This window comes from Cynara cardunculus, assembly GCF_001531365.2.
Source record: "Cynara cardunculus var. scolymus isolate 2C chromosome LG 11, CcrdV1, whole genome shotgun sequence".
Lineage (NCBI taxonomy): Eukaryota > Viridiplantae > Streptophyta > Magnoliopsida > Asterales > Asteraceae > Cynara > Cynara cardunculus.
Window position 1 is genome coordinate 5,129,192 of NC_037538.1, and position 21,503 is coordinate 5,150,694.

Here is a 21,503-nt window from a genome sequence, read left to right on the forward strand (position 1 = left end):
AAAACTGTTTATTACCAGTTTACAATTTTAACCATGTTTTATTTAACTCCGGTTTGATACCACATACGTTAATAAGCACTTTTACAAAAAAAACATAAGTTGTTTTAAATAAGCAATCCCAAACACCCCCTATATTACATATTATAGAATCGTTTTTATGATAATGGTTTTGATATGGACTTGGTTATCGGGATTAATAGTAGTTAATTCAAATCCCGTTAAATAATCTCATGTGAGGGTATTTTGGTAATTTCAATTTTTATAAAACAATCTGTATGCAAGTTAATTACTAATTTTCAATTAATATTTATTACCACTTCTAAGATATTATTTGTTCAAACATAAATCTCATACCTTTTTATCTTGCAGGGTACGTAAAGGTATACAACTTATTTATGCAGAGAAACCATCAAAATCCAAAAAAACAATTATTTACATTCAACATCAACGGTTTCTTCGTATATAATGTTATATTATTAATAATATTATTAAAATATTAATTCATCTAATACCGGAGTAGCATTTGTCAGTGAAGCTCCTCCCCCTTCCACACAAAAATCATTGTCCCCCTACACTATTCTAGAGTCTCCATCGATGTATTCGGCTATTCGCCACCACCTGCAAGGCTGCAACTACCTGCACTCCCTTCACTAGACCACAACCCCAAGAACCCAAAGTCACTCATGGTTTATGTTGCGCTTCCCCTGCATAAACTTGAACTCACCGTTGCAAACCATGGTTTACCTCCGTCATGAATTGTTGGTTTACTTTCGTCAATGAAATTGTGGTGAACATGAGGGAAGAAACGAAAAGGACACCGGTAGGGGGGATTAGGTCATGTGGGTCAGATCAGATGCATTTGGTATTGACGATAAACAAATAAGGCATCTATGGGTGGGACTTATGAGGAATCAAACGTGTGTAAATATATCTATATATGACATATAATCACAAGTATATAATTTAAGAATCATAAATTTTTAAATGTTTTTAAAATCAAAAAAATATTAAAATTACCAAAACACCCTTAACTTAACAAAGTTTAGGTCAACAAAGTTAGGGTGAGGGACCCAATCCATAACAAAAATGAATCCACCATGATCATAGTTGTAGTTATTTTGTTTGGAGGACCTAAACCGTAATTTGCACATAACCACAAGGACCAAATTTGTAATTTACTCTAAATTTTTAGATGGTAATTTTGTAATCTTTACCATCTGTAATAAATTTTGTTAAAAAGTAAAAATATTTAATATAATTTCTCTCTCCTCCAAAATAAAATTTGGAGTAAATTGTGAATTTAATCTCTTTGGTTTGGGGGTTATTGTGGAATTTATTTTATTACATAAAGTCTCTTTGGTTTGGGGGTTATTGAAGAATTGGAGCTTCACTTTAATTTATAACACAAAACCCTTTAAGTTTGCAATTTGTTTTAGATTTGGCTCTCACCCTAGTAGCCATCCATCGTGTTCGTTAAATCTGAGGGTAAATTGATCATTTATTACTTTCTTCATTTTACATATAAAGTATGACATGAAAGTGACGTGGCATGCAATTTTTAACTACACCACATTGACCCTTCATCCACCCGTTACCACAAGTACACCATCACCACCAATCATCGGTTAATTCAAACAAAATAAAATAAATTTCCAAAAAGATCAACGTATAAACACAAACAATGAATATAAACAATGATTTTGTGCTTATTCGTTTTAAGAAGTTGTGATATAAACCTTAAATCTAAAGCTAAACTAAACCTTTTGATTTCATCATCGTGTTCGTATGAAGATGGGAGCAGACACAAAGTTGGAACGACAATGTATAAACTTGAAGTCTTGTTCACGACGAGGAGTCTTGTTCACATGCTGAGTTTGGGTACTTGTGAATGACAATCTAGAGCATCAGCGAAGGGAGATGTTGGAGATGGGGAAGTCACGACGTCATAAGTAATGAGAGAGAGAGACGTGGTAAATACTGCGTGGATCGTTTAACACAAATTTTAAACCAATACATAGGCCATACATTATTCAATTTAATGAGAAAAATGTAGTAAATACGTCATTACTTTATATATTGACGTAAATGTTGTCTATGTATGCTTAAAAGCCTATCAACATGTTGGGATTGTTGTATAATGTAACGGATATACAAATTTATTTTTTTTGGATAATATGTTACTATAAAAACCATAACAAATTGCTCCTTCATCGAAACGATGTATGTAATATGACTTTATAGACCTTGAGACGCGTACTACAGATACTTGTAAAACGAGCGTAGCTTGATTTTGGTTCTTGGATGTTAATTTTAAACGGAAACAACGAGATTATTTTAGAAATTTCATATAAGATTGATTTTCATTCCAATTAAGTCAGTTTTTGATCCATAAGATGATCATCTAAAACTTTGTTGGAATTAGTTTCCCGAAAACGTCTTTAACAAATTGGTATAAGAAAAGTCGCACATTTGGTCGTAAAAATAACTAGAAATGGTGTTAAGGTTGCAAAGTCGACATTTTGTGCGATTTAAGGTACTTTGAACACGAATTAAGCAAGACCAAGTCCAAGTTCACAGAGATAAATGTGTAGGTTATTTGGTAGGTTGGGATATCGTGCATGAACATGAGATTAGAAATGAGTTGGAAGGTACGTGTAAAGTCAAGAAAGACCCTCTGATAGGCGAACGTAACGAGAAAACGACAAAGTGTGATATGATGTATTGTACAACATTATGTTTTTATTATCAAACTTGAATTTGAATTGTGTGTTAGTGTTTAAGTTGCTTTGATTAATATCGTGTTGATTTCATTACAATTGCCCAAGTGTGTATGAATGCTTCAAGTTTGCTGTTGTAATTAGTTGAAATATACATGATATTTTATTGGGAAATTGACTCAAATAATCATATTTCACAATCAAATTAACCTCCTAACAATTTATGTCCAGACTTTACCCAAAAGTCACTTGGTTCGCAATACACTTGCGGATCCATTAAAAGACAAAAAAATCAACATTTTTGGATCAGGTCCTTAACCACCGATCCGCAACTATTACGGATCCGACCCAAAACCCATTTTACAATGAAGGTGGACACTTACGGATCTGACGTTACAAATTCAAGGAAGGTGAGTTTTCGGCCGGATCCGTAATAATTATGGACGTATGGTTACAGACCTAAGCCAAAAACTCAAAATTTTTGTGGTTTAGTGAGTTTGCAAGAAATTGCAGACCTGGATATTGTAGACCTAATGACTTTTGGGTAAAGTCCGAAGAGAAATGGTTAAGAGGTCAATTTGGTTGTACAACATGGTCATTTGTTAAAAAAAAAACATATTACACAATAAAACTAGGATTACAGCCTCATTATATACAAAAAATAAGGTTGCATACTACTACTCATTTGCTTGCATATCGTCTCGTGTATTCCAATTTATTGTCTATTTTTCTTATTTGTTTTATCACGTGTCCGACAAAGACAACATGTGACGGTAAATGACACTGAGCTTTTATGTAAAAAATAATAAACGCTTAAAATGTCGACCAATTTTTTTCCTACCTACGTATGATAAATCAATCTTGCCATCAAAGCGAGATCTAAATAAACATGCCATATATATGACAAAGTATCCTCCATATACCAGTTATTCAATTTATCCTTTTAGATTCACCATCTATATTTATTTGATATGCTGGAATCGAATGAGAGCGAAGTTTGACATTGTCAATGAACTTACCCATACAAAGAAAAGTTTTCATTACGTAACACTGATTAATCATCGTCAAACTGTTCTTCATTTATCTATTCATTTGGTCAAGTGATTACATTAACATTAGGGTTGTCTTCATATGACTGTATTTCGTATAAGACTATTACACCATCCAACTAAAAACCTCCGCATACTGTTATTCAGCATAACAACTGAACAACAACTTATCTGTTAACATACATATAACTATATCAATACAGACAACGTTATAGTGAGAAGAGCACGACAGTGGATAGTGAGAGATTTGTTAATAAAATAAAGGGCAAAAGTTTATAAAATAAAACTATGGGGGGTAAATAGGGAATAGAAGAAGTTTTGAGGGTAGTAAAAGGTAAATATCCACCAACACCAAACACAGTTTGCAGTCAAATTCAAAATCCCAATTGCACTGATCCATCATCAACGCAAGGTCTTCAATCTTTTGCTCCTCCTCTTCATGACCCATCGCTTCAAGGATCGACTCGCTCAACTCTTCGCTTTCTCTCTCCTCGCCAACTTTCTCTCTCTAAAAATCCTCCCCACCGTCAGACACATCCTGTCCAAAACCCTAGATTTTCTCAAGATGGATTCCCTGTTTTTCTCTGCAGACGGCGGCGATGACGACTCTCTATTCGGAAACAGTAGTGCCCGATCAATTCAGAGTCTGTCAGACCTCGACGACGAGAGGCTTTATCTCGTCGATCACAGGTGATTTTGATTTTGGTGTTTGATTTGGCGGTGGAGTTGTTAGTTCAATTTTGTCCTGAGATAAGCGTTGATTTTTAAATAGGTATATGTGGATTGGTTCGTTGGATTTTCAGGTGGTGGAACGAGACGCGGGAGTCTTTGTTTAGGGAAGTGAATGGTATTTTGTACCCTACGAGTTCGGGATTGTCTGATGATTTTGACTTGGAGATTATTCTGGAAATGAGAACAAGTGAAAGCGATAGTCTTGATTGCAGGGGAGAAGAGCAAGGGGTTTCCGGACGTGAGTATGCGTTGGTTTCCGAATGGATGTTCTATCGAGCTCTTAAATGGTTAGGGCATTTTCTATTGAATGAGTTTCTATTGGGTTTACCTGTCTGCATGAATTTATTAATTTAGTAATATAAACATGGTTCTTATAGAGGCTTAGCTGATGTTGGATGCATTGGTATCAGTAAATAGCTACTATTTTCAAGTTCACTTTGTTGCTTTATATGTAGATATAAGCAAATTTGGATCATTAGAATTCTGGTTTAAGTTATTGTCATCCCAATAATCAGTTTTACGCTCTATTTTGCAATGTATACGAGCACTTGCGATTTTGCTAACTCTGTAGATTAACAAAATGTATTATCACTCATGTCACCAAGAAATGCTTATTATGAATTAGGTAAGATCCAAGCGAAAGCAAGGATAACACCAGATCTGGTTTCCTATATGTAGCAAGTTACTAGGAAGGTTATTACCTAACAAAATTTCTTAAGCTTCATTTCACAGAGATAACTAGGTTTTTTTGCATGCTCATAAAGTATATTATAACTCTCTTTTGCTCAACTTGGTTTAAAGTAGACATCCCTATGATCTCCAAGTGTTTATACAAGGAAAATTATTTAGTATATCTGCATTGCTATTGTGTATTTTGGTTGGCACATTGGATCTGGACTGTGAACATTTTAACGTTCATTGTAGTATCCAGAGGGTACTAATATGCTGTAAGCGTGTAGCTACATTCTATTTTAATCTTTGATGACTCAAAAATGATCGAGCTGACTTGAGACTTTTTTTTGCATGATTGTTATCTGGCAGAATATTGATCGTCACCGATCTTAAATTATGATGAGAAATTTTAGAAGTTCACTTGAAATTATTGCACAAAATAGAAAGATACCCGGGCAATCTTTTATTCAAAGTCCTTTGTATTGGAAACAGGAAATTTTCCTAGATTTATGATCATTTCTAATTTTGACTCGCCCAGTATTTTATTCTTGGTTTTTGGCCATTCGTGTATTTTGACAATTACACAAGACAAATGGGCAAAAACAAGGTACCAAAAATACCGTTGTAGGTATGCATGGCTGCATGATAGGTGTAGAAGAATTTCTTTGTTTTGCTATCGAACATACATAAGTTTCGATTTTGATAAGGGTTTCACTGGACTTGGGAGTACATTTGGGACTGCATTGAGTGGACAAAATATTCTTTTGGACAACATCTGTAAGTGGGTTTGTAGTAGGTTTTTGGTGGATGTTTTCTTGACTTAGTGGAGGTCCACCACTACAGATGAGGAAGGTAAATATCAAAAGAGAATCTACATTTGTACAAGTTCGTAACAGAATGATTTCAAGGCTCATGTGATCTTCGTCTCAGGGTATGGCAGAGAGGATATCCTTTTCTCTATATTCTATACAACGTTTAGAAAATGGTACCTTACTCTGTTCTTTTTCCCCATTTTTGGATAAGTTGGTGCTACGTTCTCTGGATGATAGATGGTATCCTCTGATGTTATTAGCTTCTCTTTTTTCACAGGAGCTTCACACTTGTTAAATGTGAGAATATGCTGACTGGTCTGTAACAGATATGTTCTGTCCATTGCAACTCAAGTGGACAATGTCACCTTTGGATCCATGTTACAGCCCTCTTTTCTTTTGCATGCTCTTCTAGCTAACCCTTACACATTCTAAAAAAGAAAATGCGGTCAGATGTTAGAACTATTGACACGCCCTACCATAATATTCCCCAAACTTCATGTTTCAACCTATGTATAATTCATGCTTGATGTGACTTCTTTGTGCATCTCATTGACACTTGATCTGCTTGATGATTGGTATTGCTTCCCTTCAACAATATGCTCTTCCTTGCAGGCACTATGATATGAAGTATGTGGGGAACTCTGTAGCCATAGAAGATAATAAGGCAGACTTTTTTTCGTTGCAAGTTAGGCTTTCAATTTCTGCAACAACAAATTCGTTGGTTGTAAGGATTAGCCAAAAGGTAATGTCATTTTTTTCTGTTATTGTGAATTTTACAGATGACTGGTATGTGGCTTATGTAGTTTTTACGAGTATGGCCTTTCTATGTTTTTAAATGTTAAGCAGCGCATAAGCTTGTCTTAGTATTTAGTAACCTGAATATTATGTATGTCATACCAGTAGTTATAGTTGTTCCCATGTGTATCAGATCTTGATCCTGTACTCCCTCTGGCTGTGCCATACAATTGGTTTGATCAAATCAGATTATTAAATTTACTTGTGCACCAATCCATCTACTTTCTACTTTGTTGTTTGCCTTTTCTCTTGTTGCTATTAACTTTCCAATACATCACTCTACAACTATATTCGTAATGTAGCTCTTTTCCTCTTCTGGATATATTTTTTTATCTATCCTGCCGGCCATTATGCGTGTTATGTTTTGCATATTTTTAATCTGTGACTGTTGTTCAGGGCAATGAGATTGGAGCTTTTAATAAATCCTGCCAAATATTTTGTGTCAAGTCTGGCTTGGTGAGTTATTTTTGGCCCTTCTTAGTGTTCTGATTTTGCGGGCTTTTATCAATGAATCCATTTATTTTGCAGTTGAACATATGGGATTTTTCAGGGCAAATAACCAAGTTTTTTTTACAAGGCAGCATGCTATCTGATAAATCTGAACAAGTGAATGAAGAGGTAATTACTTTTATCTGGGACACGTTTTTGAGCTTCCCAACCTTTCTAGTTTTTCCTTTCTACAAATGGAGCATCACCTTTTACATGTTGTAATAGTTTGGTGAGTAGCATTGCTTGAGGGATAAATGTTGGAACACCTGTTGGTACTGTACAACCCTATCAAAAAAATGCCCTGATCAGAGATTGAAGAATTAAGTTAATCTTTTCTCCTTGGATCTTGTAAAGCTCTATATATTCAGCAAAAACCAAAAAGCATAAATCTCTAAATTTCATTTTTATTTTAGTCTTCTATTTTCTGCTGTATTGCCTATGATGTAACCTATTACATTCCTTCTTGCTGGCATACCAGGTCTTCTAAATTCCACATGGATTCAGTGTCCTGATCATTTTCTTTTGTTATTTTAGTTACTCAGACCTTTTGAAACAACCAGCATACCACTTATTTGTTCCAAATGATGCAGAATGCTAACTGCTCGTACTTACTGCACTGCAGATTTTCTTAGAGTTGCAGGTTTATGGCTTGTCTTTTGATGTGATGCGAAAAGAAAATGGGATGGCAGTTGAAGACTTGAAAACTGATGGATTTTCTTCCGGTAGTTCACTGAAGGTGAATGGCCACTCTGACAATGTCAACTCATGTGTCAGACTTGGCCATCCACCATTTCCTGGTAGCTTCAGTGAATCTTATAACTTGGGTTTGACTGGATTGTACAATCTCGGCAACACATGTTTTATGAACAGCGCTATCCAGTGCTTAGTGCATACTCCACAGCTTGTCAATTATTTTCTTGGGGACTTCAGAAAAGATCTAAACTTCGAGAATCCACTGGGCATGAATGTATGTAATTTGCATTTTATGGGTTACTAGTTTCTGAATAGTGGAGCCTATTTACTATTTGCTTTCTTTAATTGGGTTTACCAAGGCATATGGCATATCTGTATGGCCGCTTATGAATTACCTTTTTGCACATTATGACCAGGGGAAGCTAGCTCTAGCATTTGGAGACTTGCTAAGGCAGCTATGGACACCAGGGGCTACCTCAGTGGCTCCAAGAGCATTCAAGTCAAGAGTAGCTGGTTTTGCTCCTCAGTTTAGTGGCTACAATCAGCATGATTCTCAAGTTGGTGATCCTCAAGTTTTATAACTACAATATGCTGTATTTTATATGTATTAGTATGATTTCTATTGCTAAATTTTAGGTGTGATAATCTTTTATATGTTTTCTCTTTCTGACTTTATTCCCAACCTTGTACATTGAATATAGGAATTTCTTGCTTTTCTACTGGATGGACTCCATGAAGATCTCAATCGTGTTAAAATCAAGCCTTATAATGAGATAAAAGACACTGATGGAGTTTCCGACAAAGAAGTAGCAGATGAACATTGGCAGAATCATCTAGCCCGAAATGACTCCATAATAGTTGGCATGTGCCAGGTGATCTCACTAATAGTTTTGTGATCTTTGTCAAGCAACATCTGTTCTTTTATCATATATCATCTTGTCATAGATAACAATCGTTTGCTTTTTGTTTGTAGTTTGAAAAATGGCAATATCGTACCACTTTCTTCTGTTTGAAAGAAGCCACGAATGTTACTTTCTATTGATCTGCATTTCCCACTTGTTACAGGGGCAGTATCGGTCAACTTTGATATGTCCTCTTTGCAAGAAGCATTCTGTTACATTTGATCCATTCATATATCTGTCTTTGCCCTTGCCTTCGACAACAATGAGGACTATGACATTGACGGTATTGAGCACTGATGGGACTACTTTGCCAATTTCAGTTATTGTGACTGTCCCAAAGTGTGGAAAGTTTACGGATCTCATTCAGGCTTTGAGCATCGCTTGCTCTTTGCGGGAGGATGAAACCTTGCTGGTGGCTGAGGTATGTACCATGAAAGCTTCTTTTTAAGCTTTGGGTGTTCCCTAATATTGAATGAAGTAATATTAAAAGAGTTGCCTAAGGACCAAGGAATGTGATATGGAACCTGATGTTATGTAATCTCATTTGAATACAGTGAGACACCAAGCCCAACATCTGTGCCTTCTTACTCTACAAATCGCTCAAGTGCCGCTTATTATTTCAAAATTGCATGCATGATCCATATATATTTTAGGGAATCTAGGGATGCCCTTGCTTGAAATATTTGTGTAGGTGTCTAGGTGATGTTGTCTTCACTTGCTGCCTTTTTGATGGACGAACTTGCTGACAGTTTCTTGTCCTGGAATGACAATTATTTTGAAGAGAAAATGAGGATTAGCTCAAGTCCAAAGATGAATATTTGTACTTTGAACTTTAATGTAATTGACGCCCTTTACACTTACTAAAGGCCTAGGTGTTGTCAGACCCATAAGCAAACCTCGGCATGTGATAAATATAAATATCTGAACTGAACTTTCATGTTTGCATGCCTTAGCCATGCATAACTTTTGAGCTCTGAACTTGTGGTTTGTTGTGCAGATATACAACCACCGCGTTCTTCATTTTTTGGATAAGCCTGCTGACTCCATAGAGCTGGTTAGGGATTATGACCGGCTTGTTGCTTATAGGCTACCTAAGGATGAGGACAATTTTCCCTTGGTTGTATTTACGCATCGGCGTTTTGAAGAGTAAGGTCCAGTTTGGTTTGAAGGGTTGGATTGGATTTGGAGGGATTTGGAATTGAATTCCATTTCAATCCCATGCTTGGTTTAAAGGATTTCTATGATTTGAATCCCGGGATTTAATTGAAATCGTACAAACTTGGGATTTTGAAATCCCAAGGGGGTGGTTGGTATTTGATGGGATTTCATAATTTTTTTAATGATGTTTTAAAATATGTTAAAAACACTTGTCTTTTAATAATCAATTAACAAAAAAGTAATCTAATTATTTTTATAATTATTTATAATTTGTTTTTATAAATTATTTTTAAAGAATGGAATTCAATACCATTCCAAATCCTACAAACCAAACACACAAAAAAATCCAATTCCATATCCTTCCACGAAATCCAAATCCCTCAAAACCATTCCATCAAACCAAATTCCCACAAGTGTTTATTTCTTTCATGTATTAAGCGAGTTTCTTGTCTCTAAATAGTCCTGGTGTTCTAAGGAAATTAGTCACATATCATTGTCTTGATGTTATTTTTTCTGAGTCCAATACTCTTAGTCTATAAGGTCCTGTCATATATGTACCTCTTTATAAAGTACCAAACAAAAAGAGCCATCAATTAATTTGATGCGTGTGAATGGAATTAGTCACTTGAAGGCAGTATGCTTAAAGTACTTTCACTTCAGAACAATACATTTGCCGTTTTGACCATGGTTCTGGGGTTATATCCTTTCTTATTCTATGCTATTATCTGATTATATTTGTTGTGTTGATTGCTTGTTTGTTTATTTTTTCTCATTTGGCTATATCATCTAATTACTATGATTTATTCGGCTTCAGGCAATACGGTCAAGGATCTCCAGCTTTGAAAGAGTTTGGCATTCCTCTAGTAGCAAGGATTCCTGATTGTACTGATGGTTCCAAGATACAGAAGAAATTTCTCAAATTACTCCATCCATTTCTGATGCCGGATGAATTTTCTTCAGATGCTTTTGATGATTCTGTAAACACCGTCAATCAAGACATAGAAATGGAAGAAAAAGTTGATGAAAATGCATTTAATGGTGTTCCAAACAGTGAAGTAAACGACAGGTCTTTTGTGGATGACAACTTCCAGTTCTATTTTGTACAGCAAGAACATTTTTCAGAAGGAACTAAGATGCTGATGGATGAGCCATTGTTAATCCCAGAATCTCGTAAAATTACCGTGCTTGTTTCCTGGCCAGAGGAAATGTTGAAGCGGTATGATACTTGCATTTTAAGCCATTTACCAGAGACAGGTGGGCTTTCATCAAAAAAGCCTCCAGAGTCGGCTTCTCTGTATAAATGTCTTGAAGCATTCTTGAAGGAAGAGCCTTTAGGACCTGAAGACATGTGGTACGTCATGCTAGTTTTGTAGTACTGAACTTTTGGATGCCATTTGTTGATATTTTTCCTTCATTCTTCATTCTTCCTTCTTCCTTCTTCAGTTAAATGTCCTATTATTAGTTCTCTTCACATTAATTAACTGGAAAACACATTCTCATTTTTATACTCTTGACATTGTACTAACCAAAAACTGAAATGACTAAAAGAGATGGATCTTAATATCATTGTTTGATGCAGCTTTTTATGTGCAAATTGGGAAATAAATGGATTTCTATTTCATTTTGTCACATTCTCTTGTGTAATCAGGAAAACAATGTAGAAAGTCAGGATATTTAAGTGAGATTTCTAGTCATTTGCTTTCCAGTAGGGCTCTTTGATGTTTATACTTATGCAACTGCAAATGTGGTTTATTTCCTTAATAAAGATGTAAAGATATATATGTAGATATATGTAGAGAGAGAGAGAGAGAGCTGAAGTCCTATGCCCCTCCATGGATTAAGGATCTTAATCGAAGTTGTTGAACAAGTAGAGGTTTGTCATATGTATTCATCTCAGTGGCACATTGGTTATGAGTATTGTTTGCATTGGGGAGTATAAAGGAGTGAGATGAATATTATCGTAATTTACTCCATCTTGTTTTGAACAAGCACCACAGTGTGCTTTTACCTTTCTTGGGATTTTAAATTACAATCCCACTAAGATGAAAATATGTTCAAAATTTCAGGTACTGCCCTAAGTGCTTGAAGCATTGTCAAGCTAGCAAAAAGTTGGATCTCTGGAGATTGCCAGAAATTTTGATTATTCATTTGAAGAGATTTTCATACAACCAGTTTCTCAAGGACAAGTTGGAAACTTTTGTGGACTTCCCCATCGATAACTTTGACCTTTCAAATTACACCGTACACAAGGAGGGCCAGTCTTCTTTTCTGTACAAGCTGTATGCAGTAAGTAATCACTATGGTGGAATGGGTGGTGGTCACTACACCGCTTTTGTTCAAGTAAGTTGTGCTTGTGCTTGGTTTCTCCTTTTCTCTATCAGCCGTCTTAATTGAATTGTTCTGACATGATAATTATTTATTTGTTTTAACGACTAAGGGCCTGTTTGTTAGCAGCTTAAAGAGCTTAATGAGACTTGCAGCTTATTCGGTCAGCTATACATGACTGTTTGGTAGTGGCTTAATGCCATGATATATAAAGTGGCTTATTCAATAAGCTTCTAGGAGGGAGCTTTATGTAGAAAGTCAAGTTTTTTCCAAACCTGAACCTCCCAATTAAAAAAGATGCTCCTTTCATCTGTGAAAAAAATCATCCCAAACAAAAGCGTTCCCGATCTATAAAGACATATTAATCCACACGGACAACTTTATCCATACAAGAGTTGATGAAAAGCAACCAAACAGCCCCTAAGCATATAAGAAAGAAAAACGACTCTATATGCATGAACATAATGGTTTTATTGCTTGCTGTTATGATTCGGCCTCTTTTTTGCTCACATGGGTGATGAAAACATGTATCGAAGTTCATCTTCATAATAAATTTGAACTCTTAGAATGTGCTACTTCATAGAAATCGTTTAGAAAATGATAATAAACTATATAACCAAATAATAACAATATAAAACATTTTGATATCTACCTTATCTCAGTACCACATATGCTCTGTTTCAAGGGTGTTTATAGTGAACCCAAGCATTTATTTGTGTTAATGTTGTTGATGCAGTGTGGGCAGCAATGGTATGAGTTCAATGACAGCCAGGTCTTCCCCATTAGTGAGGACCAAATCAAGACATCAGCAGCCTATGTTCTGTTTTACAAGAGAATTTGATAGTGTTAGTGGCCCACTATGATTTAAAGGTAGGAAAAAGAATGCCTTTAAAGTGCAGTTTGTGTGTAGATTTGTGGGCAGGCATTATACATGATTACTAGTTCACATAGATGATAATACTAGTGGCAATGAGGGTGGCCTATGTTGTACATGTACTTAGATTAGACCAAACTTTTTTGCCAGTGGCCACCTCAACTTCTTTCGTTCAGTTTCTTTAGACATCAGAACAAGCTCTGCTTGCTTTTTGACCAACAAGTTTTGCCCTCACTTTGGATCTTTGTTTTTGCCAACCCATTGTTATAGATTGCCCATTTTGGTTCATCTTATCGTGTATTTTATATGTTTATTCACCTAGTTTTTTAATCACGCCTGGGTCGAAGATGCAAATTTAGGCGTCGTGTACCAAGTGCTTACTGGGTAAGCTCTTTCCACTAAGAGCTACCGCTCTCATTTACTTTATCGAGGTGACATTCTTGGCCATCAAAATGGATTGTTGGTAAACTCTTTTTACCTGGTAAGTGCCTTGTCGGATGAGTCTTTCCCCTCATTTGAGTGGGTAAGGAGCTGTTTATTGCATGCTTGCGCTTATCGGCATTGGTCACCACTCACTTCATTGAATTACCTTCTTGGACATCAAAATGACTTGTTGGCAAGGGTCTTTTATCTGGTAACTGCTTACCGGGTATGATTATCGGTCCTTTCTATATCTTTTATTGAGTAAGGTTTTCGGTTCTTGACTCCTTGCCATGCTCACTTGTTTGTTTTTTCAAAATTACCTTTTAATATCTCTGAAGTATGATTCGTTGGGTATTAAGAGTGTTTGTTTTATTTTTAAAATAAGAGCTTACAAGCTTTAAATGTCCTCTGAAATTTTAAGTGGTAAACATATCTTTTAATACCTCTTAATCCTAATTCGCCTCTATCAAATTGTTCATATTTTGGAGGTCGGAACAGATTTGTTAGCAAAAACTATTTATCTTTTATCCTTTTTAAAAAAGTATTTATCTTTTATATTTTTGCACTAATTTTGACCGATTCAAATTTCGAACTTCAGACGTAAAAACAATCTTACTGATCCAGATTCCATACTTCAAGACCATCTCTTATAAATCAGAAGTGAAACCAGACTTCAGATTTTAGTATCTCTTAAAAATCAAACGCCACCAAAGTGTTTGGTAAGTAAATGGTCCTTAAGATACTCGGTCCTTGCTATGCCTCTTGCAGGGTAATATTTTGTTCCTTGTATGTTCACTTGGTAAAATAAGTGACATCCGATAGATATTTATCCGGTAAGCATTTAGTAAATGTGTTTTTTTACATTTCTTTGGGATCGTTTATAAATAATTGGTAATTGGGGTTACTCCGTTACTCCAAGGGAAAAAAGTATGCAAATGATTCTATACATTTTTAATTACAATTTTTTTTATTAACTTGAATATCCAATTCGTTACGTGAGCTGACTAATTCCAGAGCGATTATCTGTTTTGCAGATAGCTCAGAATCATCTCATTTGATCTTCCGTGACCACAAATTTAGTGATTATATATTTATACTTTTATAAACACAAATTCATAATTATATATATATATATAGAGAGAGAGAGAGAGAGAGAGAGAGGGAGAGAGGAACGATTAAATGCAAATCATCCAATTTGTACAAACCGTGCAAACTACTTTCATCTGTCGATTTCATTATATATCTTATGAATTTTTTCCATAGAATTGTTTAATCTTGTGAAATTGTTTCATATAATACTTTTTTGATGAAGTTGTTTTATATATGGTTTTGAAATTGTTTCATATAATATTTAATGAAATTTTAATGAAACTCTTTCATGTATTTCTTTAAAATTAAAATAATGAAGATGATAATATCCATGATTAACACTTTCCACAATAAAAATGATTAATCAACCCCTCATAATTACACAAAAATGAACAAAATAAAAAATTATGATTGGTTGAACGAGTCTTGTACGGTTTGTACAATTAACATGATTTGCAAAGTAAACCCCCTCTTTCTATATAATATGTATGCACATTAAATTACAAATTCATGTTGTTCATTTTTTATTAAATATTATATTTAGTTTTTATTAAATTAATCAGCATATATTGATTTAATAGCAGCCATGAGACCGTAAATTACGCATCTTGTGAATTAAACTTGTTTATAAAATGTATTAAAAATTATTTATTTATCGTATATTTGTCGTGTAATAAATGGCTTAACAACCATTCATAAATAGTTTTATGATGCGAGTCACAACCAAATTATTCAATTCACCTAACCAATTACTTTAATCATATAAATTTGTTAAATAACCTTCTTTTCTGATATTTTGTTATTATATATTAAAACATAAAGTATTTTTTTATTAACCTGTATATCCAACCCGCTATGCGAGCCGACTAATCCCAAGACGACCACCTGCTTTGTGGGTAACCCGTAGTCATCTCATTTGAACCTCCGTGCCCACAAAAGAATTTTTATTCCTCCTTAGATTTGAACTTGAGACCTATAAGCACTTTGACCTTTGGAGCCCACACTCAAACCAAAGTTTTATCGATTATATACTTGTAGTTAACTTGCTTGCCTAACATTTCTACAAAATTAAGTATTTTACTATTTTGGGTAAGTAACTGTTTTTATATACATTTCATATCTTCTAGACTCCACTTTCAAGTGAGATATACTCGCAAGGTGGACCTACCTTGAGAAAAAACGGTTTCACCTACTACCACTTGATGCTTCCGTGGTAGTGGAATTGCTTTTTTCGAATCTTAAAGGGGTGTTTGATTTGTTGGATTATGACGGAATCTGATGGAATTGGAATGGTCAATTCCGTTGATTAAATTTTATTATGACGTTTGGTTACCCATATAATGTAATTGAATTCCAAATATTCTCTCAAATGTGGATTTCACCATAAAAGAGATGGAATTGAAATTCATTCCACCCAAAAATTTGAAAATGACAAAAATACCCTCACTGCTTAACATCGTCTTCTTCCTCGATTTATGAAGCTCTTGGATGTGTTCTTTCATTCTTGATCTCTTCTCGCAGAGCTCTTCACCATCGTCGCCACCAGGTAACAATATATCACAAATGGTGTAGAAAATCTTCAAATTTCGAATAGAGATCCAAATTCAGATTTGTCTCGTTCATGTGTAAAGCAACGATAGAAAGCAAACACAGAGAAGAAGGGTACTTTAAGGAAAAAAAATAGAAACAACTTCATAAAAGTGTATTTTAGTCTTTTTTATTTATTTATTATTTCATTGCAAATCTTAAACTACATTTTGTAAACCAAACAGATAGATTTCAATTCATTTGATAGATTACATTCCATTTCTTACCAATCAAATATTTGGTTAAACATGATAATATTCCATGACCCATCTTATTATTTCAAAAAACATTCTGCAAACCAAACGCTCCCTAAATGTGCCAACGTTATGTTTTGTTGTATTTTTATTGTATTTCTTAAAACTATAAGGGCTAAACTGAAAGTAAATAAAATTATAGGGGGAAATCTGGAAACATGAAAAGTGATAGAAAATTGAAACCCACCCAAATGGGTTGTCGGTAATCCCCCACCCAATTTGAAACGCTAACACCCTTAATCATAAATCGCCCATCGACTCCTCTGTCTCGAAACGGGAACACTCGCTTGTTCGGCTCTTCGGGACTCACGGGACACGGTTTCAAGACTCAAGTCTCAAAACTTGCCTCTTGCTCAATTTCGATTTTGTGCGTTTTGCTGAAAGGTGCAATTTTTTTCATCGTTTGATTTTGTCATTTTGAATATTCTTCCTTGTAGTCTGTGCATCTGTTGAATGTTGATAATTGATTTGTTGGAATAAATTTGAAGGCTTTCTTTGCTGCTGTTTCAATTTGTTGCTGGAATATGTTGAATTGTTGATTGCTGTTATGGAATTGTTGCTGCCTTTTGTTGGAATATGCTTTGCTGCTGCTTCGCTGTGAATTTTTGATTATTGATATGGAATTGTTTTGCTGGTATGGAATTTGAAGACTTGAAAGTTGAAATGATGAAATCTGATATGGAATTTGAACACTTGAAAGTTGAAATCTGATATGGAATTTGAAGACTTGTTACCATTTAATATTCATTGCTGCTGTACGAATACCGTTCTTGCCATTGTTTGAATATTTAAATGTTTTATGTTGCCATTGTTGGTTTGTTTGAATGTTGTATTGACTCAATGCTGCTGTCATTTTAATTCCACTTTGTTGTTGCCATTTGAAGCTTTCTATTATTGAATATGGAAATTCTTTTGAAAAAAATTCTGGGTCTTCCTCTGTATATTCGGCTATGTGATTTGGTTTATACTTGTATCTGATTATTTTCATAAGGGAAATTTTATTAAATATCAACCAACTAATATAATCTGTTGAATACTCGGCTATTTGGTTGGGTTTATACTTCATAAGTCAATTTTATTGGTACCATTAAGTTGTCAATTTTTATATTTTGTGCTGATGTTGTGGCAAGTTTAATTCAATGACTATAATACTTGTTCTTTAAAAAATGGGTTGCTATGGCATGAATGTCTGCCATTAGTCTCTCTTTTATTTTCAGCCTTCTGCCTCTCACCTTTCCTCCCGGCTTGTTGATAGTAATCCCTCTCCTCCTTGGCAGTTTGGTTTGAAAACCGACCCATGCACATCTCTAACAAATGATATAATTCATATTCATGCACAAACATGATCAATAAAATGTTTTTGCTGAATAAGTTTTTTATTTATTTTGACCATGTCAGTTAGTAAATCATATTCGGGTACTTGTTTAACTTTCTGCCCAATATAATAATGAGAAGATAAGAAATCGAGTCTTGGAATGGATGCTCCATGGCTCAACCTAAAATGAAGAAGTCCAATAGTTTTGGTAAAAGCAAAACCCTTGCTCTTTGCCTCTGGTTTCTCTAGCCCTTATTCAAGTAAGTGCCTCAATCCATTAGCTATTCAGCTTCATGCAGTTTCCAACCCTATGCCCGCATTTGTTGAATCTGCTGCATCTGTCATTTCATCTTTCATTTTCAGATTAAGCAGTTGTCTATTTGGACTTTATCAATATATTTTGAAGGTCAAATGATGGACATCTGGTCATGTTAGGCTCAAGTCCAGATAGGATGAGTTCGATTTGGATGTTCAGTAGTTTTTTCAACAAATTGATCCATGGATATACACAATTGTATATTGAAATATACTCCGCATAGAATCAAACGTTTCTGGCTGCTTCTTTGTTTCCTTCACAAGTTGATCCATGTTTGTATATGGGATATTAATTTTTGTGGAATCTCCAATAATACATATAAGGCTGTTTTTGTCCTCTTGTGCAGTTTTGTTTACTAATATTTGTTTTGCCTTTTAACTACAAATATGGCCTCGCAAAACAGTAAACTTTCTCAGTCTCGCTGTCGCCAGAGGTGTTGAACGTGATTCAGGTCAACCCAACATCAGTTTTTCTCATAACTCGTTCTTTTTCGATCATATGCTTGTTTGGCTGCTGAATGAATTCAAGTCTTATGATCCTTTTGTTGTTTGGTTAATGCTCAAGTATTATTTATAAAAATACGAAGGAATGAAAATCTCAAATGTTTTGTTGTATTTGTTTGTTTCTCCACTTCTGATTTTGAGACCATATATTACTTTAACGCAGATTCTATAAGCGTTGAAGTTAAAAGAATCAAATCTGGACTCTAATTAGTGAATGGAGATTAGTTCATAGAGATGGGACTTGTAATTTAAAGGGCATGGAAATGAAGTATAGTCTTACCAAAAAGATACCATGAAATCCCTAAAGGTCTTGGCTGTAAAAATTCGAAAACGTATATAATGCTGGAAATCATGGCTCATTTTCATAGGAAAAAAGATGAAAACCCATTAGGGTGATTAGCAATTGTACTTAATTCTGATTCATTCTTTGTGACTTCTTTTCATTTTGCTTTAGTTATCTAGTGAATACTGTCACTGGTTAATACAACACAGAACAACCCATATTTTAGGATCCTGCTAAGCTCAATGCTATAGATATATTTTTCTTCTAATTTGACAAATCTTGGAAAGACATTGAAGCTTTGTGGTTTCTAAGGAGAATCTAGCCATCTAGGTACACACGTTGCAACCTATTACCTATAGGATGTGGTTGCGTCTGAGCCTCTCTACCAGAGGTGGACCTAGGAATTTTCTCTAGTGGTGGCACCATTTGACTATAAAATTGAAGATACGGATATTTTTCAAAAAGTCATCATTGGCATGTTGGTTAATTTCTTACTTTTCATATGCGAGGTCTTGTGTTCGAGTCTTTTATTGTAAATTTTTCCAAGAAACATAATAAACCTGAAATTAACAGCTAAAAACCAAGAAAATGATTGAAGCGGACTTCCCAACCGGTGCTTGGGATGGGAGAAAAGTTGTTCAAACCAACTCTACTGAGAGAAATTTGAGGTTATCATAATATCGTTGTAGTTTCAAAATATATATGGTGGCACCCAACATTACAATACAGCTGCACCTTTCACGAGCCTAATTTTTTTTAGCTTACGATGGAAGAACGTAGAGGTGGCACCTAATGAACTGGGCCACCCCTTACCTCTACTATCATTACGAACGTAATTGGCTTGGGAAGACCAAGTTGAATTCTGTGGTTCTATTGAACATCTATATGTGTTTCTTGTTCAAATATGAATCTCCCTTGATAGTCTAGTTCCTTTAACACCTCATGGTTTTATCTAGTGAACCATAGTTTATTTTCACAACATGGAATTCGATTGAAAATTTAATGGGTTTTTAACAATTTGGTGCAGAATTCACTCATTAGCAATGACATCAGATGTGCTGAAATCAGGGGGAGACAAACTGATACTAAGAGGGCTAATGTTCCATGGTTATCATGGGGTGAAGCAGGAGGAAAAGAAACTGGGCCAGAAGTTCTTGATAGATGTAGATGCTTGGATGGATCTTCGAACACCTGGTCAGTCTGACAACATGTCTGATACCATCAGCTACACCGACATCTATCGGTATGTAATGGGTACCCAGTTTTGACTTTTAAAATTCATATAAACATCAAAGTATATAAGAACGATTTTGGTACAAAATACAAAGAACAAATGTCTAATGATAGTTCTGTTTCTTTTCTTTGTGGTCAAATGTGACAGCATTGTGAAACATATTGTAGAGGGTCCTTCTCAGAACCTATTAGAATCGGTGGCTCAACTGATTGCTACGACAACTTTGAAGAACCACGAGCAGATATCGGCTGTACGTGTGGTGGTGGGAAAGCCTCATGTCGCGGTTCCTGGTCCGCTCGACTATTTAGGTGTGGAGATTATTAGATATAGAACCACTGATATGCCTGTTTAAACTTTATTCAGTTTTTACTTGCTACTACTGTATAAACCCCATCTCCATTGCCTTATGCTATGCTACCTTTTATTGGTTGGTTTTCCATTTAAGTCATGTGTAAGTTATCTGTGTGGATTAATCTGTCTGTTTAGATTGAAAAAGTTTTTTCACAGATGGAAGGAGTGTGTTTATTAATTGGAAAGACAGGTTCAAAAAAGACCTTGACTTTCCTTTCTTTTCTGTATAAAGCTCCTCCCTAGAAGCTTGTTGAATAAAGCTGCTTTCAATATCATTACGTCACTACCAAACAGTCATGTATAATTAATTGTTTAAGTTGTGAGTCTAGTTGAGTTTGTTAAGTTGCTAACAAATAGAGCCATAGAACTCAATATTTGTTCAAAGGATCTAAAAACATATATTTAAACGAATTTCTGTTATCTGTTTATTGACATGTTATGCTATCTACATGTTTATTTTATCTTCCAGCCAAAATTTACATATTGATTACAATTATTATTTATTTAACTGATGATTTTATATTTAAAGCGAATTTAAATTCCCTGTTGCTTTATACAAACAATGAATATATCCAAATCTTTAATAAATATATCACATTAATCACTATTTAATACCCATTTGGCAAAATTAAAAAAAGTAAGAAATAAAGATATTACGTATAAGCAAATTAATATGAATATCACATGATTTACATGACCAAACATTCTGTTGTGTCGCATACGCCATATCCCACCTTTAGTTATACAACTTGTTTCAATATTTTAATCTTTAACAGTTAAATATTCATTTATTATATTATTTTATAGGTTACAGATTTGATTTAGAGGATGTTTGGTGGAGAATGATTAAGAGACTCTCATGATATAATGTAAAATAAAATATAATTGTTTGATAATTGTTTACAATGAAATTAGGATGCTGGATGATTA

General features: G+C 34.7%; 2 protein-coding genes across 16 annotated transcripts; both read left to right on the forward strand.

The window, feature by feature from the left end:
* The first annotated feature begins 4,176 nt into the window (after window positions 1–4,176).
* LOC112520809 (ubiquitin carboxyl-terminal hydrolase 8-like) lies at window positions 4,177–13,435 on the forward strand. 13 transcript variants are annotated; one of them, XM_025129393.1, is made up of 15 exons: window positions 4,190–4,456; window positions 4,570–4,613; window positions 4,699–4,785; window positions 6,101–6,155; window positions 6,595–6,724; window positions 7,174–7,233; window positions 7,306–7,395; window positions 7,889–8,233; window positions 8,376–8,516; window positions 8,661–8,831; window positions 9,025–9,282; window positions 9,859–10,007; window positions 10,834–11,370; window positions 12,086–12,359; window positions 13,081–13,435. In XM_025129393.1, the coding sequence occupies exons 1-15, from the start codon at window positions 4,206–4,208 to the stop codon at window positions 13,183–13,185; spliced, it is 2,697 nt and encodes an 898-aa protein (XP_024985161.1). In that variant the 5' UTR covers window positions 4,190–4,205; the 3' UTR covers window positions 13,186–13,435. The 13 variants fall into 13 exon arrangements, with proteins under 13 accessions (XP_024985163.1, XP_024985160.1, XP_024985170.1 ...); XM_025129394.1 differs by having other exon boundaries at window positions 4,711–4,785; XM_025129397.1 differs by having other exon boundaries at window positions 4,279–4,456; window positions 4,539–4,613.
* Window positions 13,436–16,758: 3,323 nt separating this feature from the next.
* Window positions 16,759–20,663, forward strand: LOC112521203 (dihydroneopterin aldolase 2-like). 3 transcript variants are annotated; one of them, XM_025129918.1, is made up of 4 exons: window positions 16,789–16,955; window positions 18,549–18,653; window positions 20,016–20,231; window positions 20,370–20,663. In XM_025129918.1, the coding sequence occupies exons 3-4, from the start codon at window positions 20,032–20,034 to the stop codon at window positions 20,572–20,574; spliced, it is 405 nt and encodes a 134-aa protein (XP_024985686.1). In that variant the 5' UTR covers window positions 16,789–16,955; window positions 18,549–18,653; window positions 20,016–20,031; the 3' UTR covers window positions 20,575–20,663. The 3 variants fall into 3 exon arrangements, with proteins under 3 accessions (XP_024985685.1, XP_024985686.1, XP_024985687.1); XM_025129919.1 differs by having other exon boundaries at window positions 18,606–18,653; XM_025129917.1 differs by lacking the exon at window positions 18,549–18,653 and having other exon boundaries at window positions 16,759–16,955.
* The last annotated feature ends 840 nt before the right edge of the window (window positions 20,664–21,503 follow it).

Excerpts from the sequence above, each read along its gene's own strand:
- LOC112521203 (XM_025129917.1), top strand. The coding sequence starts at position 20,032 with ATGACATCAGATGTGCTGAAATCAGGGGGAGACAAACTGATACTAAGA. Across the intron at positions 20,232-20,369 it reads AGCTACACCGACATCTATCG|CATTGTGAAACATATTGTAG; the intron begins GTATGTAATGGG and ends CAAATGTGACAG.
- LOC112520809 (XM_025129392.1), top strand. The coding sequence starts at position 4,206 with ATGACCCATCGCTTCAAGGATCGACTCGCTCAACTCTTCGCTTTCTCT. Across the intron at positions 4,457-4,569 it reads CTTTATCTCGTCGATCACAG|GTGGTGGAACGAGACGCGGG; the intron begins GTGATTTTGATT and ends TTGGATTTTCAG. Across the intron at positions 10,008-10,833 it reads ACGCATCGGCGTTTTGAAGA|GCAATACGGTCAAGGATCTC; the intron begins GTAAGGTCCAGT and ends ATTCGGCTTCAG.